Genomic DNA, 8,708 nt, shown 5'->3' with positions numbered 1-8,708 from the left:
CAGTGGCCGCTCCCGGCCACCGCAGCCTCGACCTGCTGGGCTCCGGCGATCCTTCCACCTCAGCCTTCCAAGTAGCCAGAATTACAGGCATGAGCTACCACGCCCGGCTGATTTTTTGATTTATTGTAGAGATGAGGTCTCACTGCCCAGGCAGGTCTCGAACCTGCGGGCTCAGGCAATCCACTCACCTCAGCCTCCCAAAGGCGCAGGATTACAGGCTGAGCCACCGAGCCCGGCTTGACTTCTTAATTTATAAGAAATGTCAAAGAATCTTGCACTTATGCACCAGGAGACATGTACAAAATGCTTATAACACTGTTCAAAGAAGCAAAATATTGAAAACAACCTAAACTCCCATTGTCAGGAGAATAAATTAGTGATGATATATCACCTAATGACATAAAATGGTGAAAATGAATGAGTTAGTTCTTGGTTTTGTGTATGTCTTTTAGCTAAACTACACATCCAATTTCCGAAGCCACATCCTGGTCGTGAAGTGAAGTTGTCTTCAAAACAATTTCAGAATTACATAGAATTAGTTGTATCTGAACTCAGAGGCAATGAAGATGAAGTTCTGGAAAGCATTGTGGAATTTCTGGTGAATGCTTTAGATAGGAGCCATATTGAGAATCTAAGGAATTGTGCCAGACGGAAGTGGCTGCGCCAAATTCAACATGCTGCAGAAACAAGTGGGGTGTCCCTGGAACCAGTGTATACTGAGACCTTTAAGGCCCTCACTCAGGTATGTTTTCTAATGTTATATATAAGAAGAAACATTTCCTCAAGGTGGGTGATGTTCAATAGTTGCAAAAGAGGAATATTGCATTCTCTTGTAAAATCACTGGGTGCTGCTATAGATGTTTTCATTCTAGTACATTACAAATGACCCAAGACTTAGGAGAGATGTAACTGGAATGATTGCTGGTTAGAAAACAGGAGCAGAGAGGCAAGGTAGAAAAGATAGGTGTAGAAAAGATGCCATGGGATTTCTAATTTCATTTGTGCTGAGAGTCAAATAAGCCTGCAATAGACAGTCTGATAATGAAAAATATACCAGTAAAGAGATGTTTGAGCAGTTCAAGCTACATTTCCCTTGCATGATATTTTGGGAGTCAGTTTTAAAAGGGACTGTTTAAATCAAAAATTCATTATAGCATAGAGTTCAACATCATACAACGTTTCACAGAGTGCCTACAAGCAAGCTGAAACTATTACAGAATTCTGTCACTTAGAACACACGACCCTGAGGGGCCACTGCCCACAGCTTTGCCACCTCCTCAGAGACTCTTGGATTGCTGCTCCTCCCAGGTAGAAAGAGCACAGCTACCTTCTACATCTATCACAAATTCCATTGATCCAGGGAACTTATGCCTGTCATCTCAGCTAAAAAGCTCAATGGAATCATTTCCTGAATGGCTGAATTTTCCAAAGTAGTTGAAAATGGTGCACCAGGATGAGGAGATCACGTAAGAAAAAGGCAGTATTCTAACTTGCTGCAAATATCTGTGGTACTCCAAGAGAAGTCTCAGTCCATAGATCTTGTATTTGGAAAGGAGGAATAAAGGCAAAAGAAAACGACATGAAAAGCAAACCCAAATATACAGAAAGAGAAGACAAATACCAAGGAAATGATCTCTTGTGTCCTCAGTTTATGGATATGTTCAACACATAATATTGTTAATAACATAATATTTTAGATTCAAAGAATTTTCATTAGAGATAATAGTTGCAGAAAGTCTGCAGTCTTGGACCTCAAGAAATCCTTTTCTGAAATGACACAGATCAAATATCCAAAGTGTGTTAAGGATTTCTTAAAATCATTTTTTTTCACATTCATATATTGTAGATAGTCAAGAACTATGAATGAAACAAAGGCCTCTTCTTAGTCCAGCTCTCTAAAATCTTTTAACCGAATAGATAAATACTTTTAACTGAAGCCCTGATAACTTGACTACAGTTCAAAGGAATCCAAGATTTAAATCTCTAAGTTTGAGTAGATTTGAGAAGTTTTTTGTTTTGTCTTTGTTTTTCCAGTAAACCAGTTTAGTTGGCATAGAGCAAATCCATTCCACTCACTAAAACTCAACTTTAGGGGACAGATGTGACATTAGTCTTCTCCCCACTGCCAGTGAATGGTAATATCTGCATTATTTATTCAGAAAAATGAAATTATTGGGGCCAGATGCACAAATTAACTGGTGAAGGGAGACATGATTAGGGAGTTCTTTAGCTGTTGCAAATTCATGGTCAGAAGTGTTTTGCTGTAGGATGCTGAAGCCCATGGAAATAAGAAGATCAGTGCTCACATTTCCCTCTTAGAAGAAAACCAACTACTGCCTGATAGAGGGAACATTCTGTTGAGAAATGTGGCTTGTACCTTAGATGATGCTCCGTTTGTCCTGAACAAAGTGCTCTACAGGGACATGAAGGGAATCAGGTAAGAACTTATGAAAGAGGTTGGTTTCACCCTTCTAAAAAATAATTTTCTTTCTGAAGTAAATTAGTATCAAAATCCTAGTTAGCCACTCACAAGAGAAATATCCCAAGTTACCAGTGCTTCTAGAGTGGGAGCTTCCAGTCCAGGATGATTTCACTTGATCATTCCCAGAGCTCACTCTTTGGCGATGATTCACCACATAGGGACTCATTTATTTCTGCCTGCTCTATCAGTTGTTGTGCCTCCCGAGTCCTGTGTATATGTTTTCTCTGTTTAAATCTAAGTTTGTTTTTTAAATCTTTCTCAAGTCCCACCCGCCAAACTGGTAATCTTACCTGAGTCCACTTCTCTAGTATAAAATACCAATGATTGTGAATAGAGAACTTATCTAGTTTCCTCCATGGTTTAATAAAAATCCTCCCCTTGTGCCTTTCTCTCATTCTCATATTATTTTTCTTCAGTTTTACAGTAGTGGATGAAGGGAAGCCAATCCACGTACCCCAGGTTCAGCACCATGGAAACATCTTCTTCTGGAACCAATCTCGTGATAAGGATGATTATAATGGGTCATTCCTGGCTCTGCCTCTTCAAGATGCACATATGAGGATATTTGGGGTTCTGGCTGTGGACACCCTTAGAGACCCCCATGAAATAAATATCTTCCTACCTCATGAGATCAGATTCTATCAGGTAAGCCATAGAAGTTTTCAAGAGTAAAGGCTGGATTGCCTCTCCTTCTATACTTTTTAAAAAGTGAAATCTGAATTCAGATGAGAGTACAGCTGTGTATATAGACAGTGTCATCATTCTTGCTCCTTTTCTCTACATATATGTTTCAGTCTTCGGAGATGTTCCCCATTATTTATGGAAGAAAGAACTCTCAGCCTCAGTTGCACATCCATGACTCAGCCTTTCTGGGAAGATTGTTAATATGTGTCCCATAGCATTAATTATGGGAATAGGATTTTATGTTATAATTATTCACAGTAGCAAAAACATGGAATCAACTCAGATGCCCCTCAAAAGTGGACTGGATTTTTAAAAAGTGGTACATATACACAATGGACTATTACATAGCCATAAAAAAAGAACAAAATCATGGCCTTCACAACAACACAGATGCAGCTGGAGATCATCATACTAAGTGAACTACCACAGAATCAAAGAACGGAATACTGCGTGTTCTCACTTATAAGTGGGCCCTGATCACTGGTCATACAAGCACAAGGGTGGGATTGGCAGATGCTGGACACGCTCGGGAGTGGGTGCAAAGGGAGGGAAGAGGTAGGGGGCATATGGTAACACATTGGGTACCAGGTTCACTATCAGGGGAGAGAGGGCCAGCTAGAAACCCAAACTTCACCTGCATGCAACTTATGTAGTAAATCCTCACTTGTACCCTACCATTTTAAAATAAAATAAAATAATAAAGCTGACATGAGCTTGCTATCAATATTTTTAAAATGTTAGCCATAGAACAGAAATCTAATCGTTAGACCACTGACTGATACCCACAAAGTAGGAATGAACTTTTAGGTGGGACATATTTGTGTTTCATTAATAGTAGTACCTAGAAATCCTTTGTTCTTTCCATAAATGGTGCTAAATATGATATGCATCGCCATAGGTCTTGATTTCAGTGTTATAATTTTTGAAGATGATGAATTTTAAAAAATGTAAATGTTTCTTGAGTATTCATGTTTTCAAGTTAGATCTTTAAAAAGATAGGCACTTTTAAGACTATAAAATAGCTAGGCCATTTCTAGAAGCATTTTGGGTTAATTTTATGGATAGAAATTGCAATGAAAGAAGATTGAAAGCCTTTATGGAGAAAATGAACTGTGGGGTATGGCAGCAAGTCAGGAACTTACTATACCCTTATCATTTGTTCCCCTGTATGCCTCTGGTTCTTTATGTTTATTTGCTGTTAATTTTCATTTTCTCTTCCCACTTACTGAGTAGATAACTGAGGAAAGGGGTAGAATCTCTTTCTCTGGACATATTTTTATAAGATTCATTCCCATCTGACATAAGAATAATGTGAAGATATTAAGTAAAATGGAGGAGAATAGAGTCATCAGTAGGTGAACTATATATAGTCTTGTTAGAGAGGATGTCAAAATGAATTATAAACAGACTCTCTAGCCCTTGGAAGTAAAGGCTTCTGGATTACAGTTAGATATAAAATATCTATTATTTTGTAGAACTTGTGGTTCCTAAAGTTTCTTACCTACAAGCCCACAGATGGGTTCTAAGGATTTCCCATCCCTTCTCTGTGGAACAGGTCTCTTTATGCCTATGGGAGGACTGTGTAATCTAGCCTGTTTCAGGCCTCAGACCCAAACATGTCCCATATTGTTAATCTAATAACAGTAGCCATGTATTGATGCAAACATTAACACTGGCATCAGATCAGTCAGCTCCTACCTATCTGACCAAGGCTGGCACTAGTTCTTGGATTTTAAACGTTTTTTTCTTATTTCAAATTTTATCTTGTTCTTCCAGCACTATTCTTTAACAATGCAGGTCACACATTTCACTGAATAAGTATTAGAAAGCATAAAAAGTCATGTGGCTCTCTCTACACCTTTGATTTCTTGATAATCCTTTCTTCATAATAGAATATGGAAATATTGCCTTTTGAAGGACTGAATAATAATTTGTTGGAAGTAGATTTTCATTAATTAAAAAGATAATCCAATTAATATTATTAATTACTTTGATATTTTAAAAGAAAAGGCAATTTGAATTCTCGATCTCTACAGGGCGTTGCCAATGTCTTTAGCACTGCCTATCACTACGTTCACAGCCGGGAGCACATTCTGCATATTGTGATCACTGGCATCGGCTGGCTCTACAACATCACATCTGGCATCACCTCCATCACTACTTACTTTGTAGAACCTAGCCCAGATAAGGTAGGCAAGGTTCAGCAGTGCTAGAGCTCTCCAAGGTAATAGAGTTTCTAGATGTGGTTGAATTGATAATATTTTAAAACCATATTAATTAGCTATTGCTCTAACTTGGCACACAGTTCCCATGGCACCAACACAAGATCCTTCTTGGTTGCGAGTGACAGGAATCCATCTCAAACTGCCTTAAGCAAAAGAAAGAACTGACTGACTCACGTGCCCAAAATGAAGAAAGGGCAGGAGTCAAGCTGGCTTCCAGGATGAACAGATCCAAGGATTCGAAACCATCAGGGCTCTCTTGTATTCTACATCTCTCTACTTCTCATGTTTGTTTCCCTCTGCATGTTGGTTTTGTCCTTCCAGCTAAAGATGGGCTTTTTTCATGTGGCAAGTCAGATGCTTAGTAAAAGCTGCAATTTGGAAGCCTCAAGAAAGAAAACTCTTTTTGACCCATCCTGACATACGTTCCCTTAGCCTTGGTGAGAAGTTTATTATAAGAGGTAACACCCATCAGAACCATCTGGATAAAGTGGGAAAAGATGAGGGGGCTGCTGTTTTCAAAGGACACACATTACACCATTTTTTTTGAAGTCCCTCATCTATAATGTGATGAATTATTGCTGGATATTTGCTTTGTTTCTTTATACTTAACTCTAATATTAGGGTTTTTCATATGATAAGAATGTATAGAAAAGTGTCTTCCTTTCAAAAAGGATAAATGACTCTGGGAAGTTCTTGATGGTGTCCCCTTGGTTGTCTCCCTGTCCCTTGGCTGGCTCATGGCAAGTACCTCTCTGCTTCCCTCCAGGCTTCTTCTTTTCCTTCCTCCCCACCAGATCCCTGCTTCACTTTCTCAGTGGCTGGGTCAATATGATAGGGCCTTGAACAAAGAGAGTAGAATCATGGAATTCTCTGGTAGGGTGGCCAGACTGTGGGGACAGAGAATGCTTTGAAATTGGCAACGCTTTTGAGGGTGTAAATTAGAACCTACAAGTACCCTCAGTACTGGGGCAGACCACCTTACTTGAAGGGCCACTGTTGCATAGGGTCAAAGCATGTGGGATCTGGGGAGGATTCAGAAGAGCTTTGTTGGAGCCTTAAGGGAAACAACACATGGGGCATCATGGAAAAGGCCAGAATTGCCCAGAGCAATTAGCAAGAAGCATAGCTTCAGAAGAAGAAGCATAGTTTCAGAATCAAGACTACAGACAAAGCCACAAGGTTCACATCTGACCCAGGCCATCTTATGGTGGTGAAGAAGATCATGCTGAAGGTGGGGAGAGAGGGAGACCACCCATCAGCCTGGATCTGAGTAAGGTCATGGCAGGGAAGAGACCAGAACAGTCTTCCAATGCTATAGCTGGGTTTGTCCTAGGTAGAAGACACTGTGGTGAGGTTTGGTGTTAAAAATGACTGAGAGGCTGGGTGCAGTGGCTCAAGCCTGTAATCCCAGCACTTTGGGAGGCCGAGGTGAGAGAACTGCCTGAGCCCAGGGTTTCGAGACCAGCCTGGGCAACTTGGAGAGACCTTGTCTCTATAATAAATCAAAAAATCAGCAGGGCATGGTAGCGTGCGCTTGTAGTTCCAGCTACTTGGAAGGCTGAGGTGGAAGGATCACCGGAGCCCAGCAGGCCAAGGCTGCGGTGGCTGTGAGTGTGCCACTGCACTCTAGCCTGAGCGACAGAATAAGACTCCAACTCAAAAAAAAAAAAAAAAAAAAAGATGACTGAGGGTGGCTGTAGAGACAGCTTTTTTCAAGCACTCAATTATCTTAACTTCCTTAACCTTCCCTTTTCATTTCTGCAGCATCTCCAAAACCACTTTCCTCTCTTCTCCAGCCTGCTTTATGCCTCACACAGTAGACAGTATCTATGAGTGCCCTGGCCCTTTGACTTTTGGTTGTGTTTGTCCAATGAAAGTTGCCAATAGGAAGTTGGAGGGTAGTGGGGTATTGATGCTTCTGGCTCACTCTCTCCCGGGTTGCTGTGGGTTGGGTGTGTTTGTGTACTAAAGGGTACTTCACCTTTAGTCAGGTGGTCCTCTCTGTACAGCTTTCCCTCCAGGTCCTGGTAATTGCTTCCTCTTCTTGCCTCTTCAGGTTGTGTGGTAACAGCCCTTCATTATTACTAGACCAGGATTCTAAAGACTGCCCAAGCCTTCATAAATCATCCCTTTATTCCCCTAAATTACCCAGTTCTGGCATGTCATCTGTTTCTTTATGACACCTTGATTCAGATTATCAAGTAAATTCTGAGATAACTCCACTTCACCTCATGTCCATGTTCCCATAAGGTACAGAGACATAGAAAAAAAGGTATTACTCTGTTGACAATAGTCATAGATAAAGGAAAATAGAGGATCAAATTATCTTAGGTATGAAACTTGGGCTATTTAAGCTAATCGCTTAAAAGCACCTATGTCTAACTATTTCTTTGTAGTACTGAACTTATTAAATAAGTAACTGGGCTGAGCGTGGTGGTTCATGCCCCTAATCCCAGCACTTTGAGAGGCTGAGGTGAGAGGATTGGTTGAACCCAAGAATTTAAGACCAGCCTAGGTAATATAGGGAGACCTTGCCTCTACAAAAAGTAAAAAAAAGAAAAAAAAAGTTAGCTGGGTATAGTGTTATGAACCTATAGTCCCAGCTACTGAGGAGACTGAGGCAGAAGGATCCCCTGAGCCCAGGAGTTTGAGGCTGTGGTGAGCAATGGTAGTACTCTTGCACTTTATCCTGTGCGACAGAGTGAGATCTTGACTCAAAAAAAAAAAAGTAACTGTGGTAGACAGACTAATCCCCTCCAACTTCAGAGACGTCCGTGTCTTAATTCCTAGAACCAGTGAGTATGTTACACACGGATTTTGTAGATGTTATTAAGATTAAGAAATTTGAGGCTGGGCTTGGTGGCATAGCCTGTAATCTCAGCACTTTGGGAGGCCGAGGCGAATGGATTACCTGAGCCCAACCTGGGCAACTTGTCTCTACAATAAATCAAAAATTAGCCAGGCGTGGTAGCACATGCCTGTAGTTCTGACTACTTGGAAGGCTGAGGCGGAAGGATCGCCGGAGTCCAGCAGGTCAAGGCTGCGGTGGCTGGGAGCGTGCCACTGTACTCCAGCCTGGCTGACAGAGTGAGACTCCAACTCAAAAAATAAATAAATAAAATAAAACAAATCCTGCTTTCTCAAAAAAAAAAAAAAAAAAGAGAGAAAGAAAGAAAGAAAGAAATTTTGAGAGGCAGAGATTATAATGGATTATCCAGGTGGGCCCAATCAAATCATATGAGTCCTTAAAAACAGAGAACCCAGCCGGGCTCGGTGGCTCAGCCTGTAATCCTGCGCTTTGGGAGGCTGAGGTGAGT

At 40.8% G+C, this 8,708-nt stretch overlaps 1 protein-coding gene across 1 annotated transcript in view; it reads left to right on the top strand.

The window, feature by feature from the left end:
• Positions 1-8,708, top strand: part of EFCAB5 (EF-hand calcium binding domain 5) — a 195,896-nt gene that overhangs the window by 162,392 nt on the left and 24,796 nt on the right. Inside the window, exons 17-20 of the mRNA XM_021713040.1 lie at positions 453-742; positions 2,268-2,437; positions 2,899-3,127; positions 5,203-5,355. Of these exons, the coding sequence (XP_021568715.1) occupies positions 453-742; positions 2,268-2,437; positions 2,899-3,127; positions 5,203-5,355 (842 nt within the window). The remainder of the gene's footprint in view (positions 1-452; positions 743-2,267; positions 2,438-2,898; positions 3,128-5,202; positions 5,356-8,708) is intronic.

The sequence above is a fragment of the Carlito syrichta genome, unplaced genomic scaffold, assembly GCF_000164805.1.
Source record: "Carlito syrichta isolate Samal-C Ts95f unplaced genomic scaffold, Tarsius_syrichta-2.0.1 Scaffold304000, whole genome shotgun sequence".
NCBI lineage: Eukaryota > Metazoa > Chordata > Mammalia > Primates > Tarsiidae > Carlito > Carlito syrichta.
The sequence above is the reverse complement of the archived record's forward strand: the minus strand, read 5'-3'. Positions and strand labels throughout refer to the sequence as shown.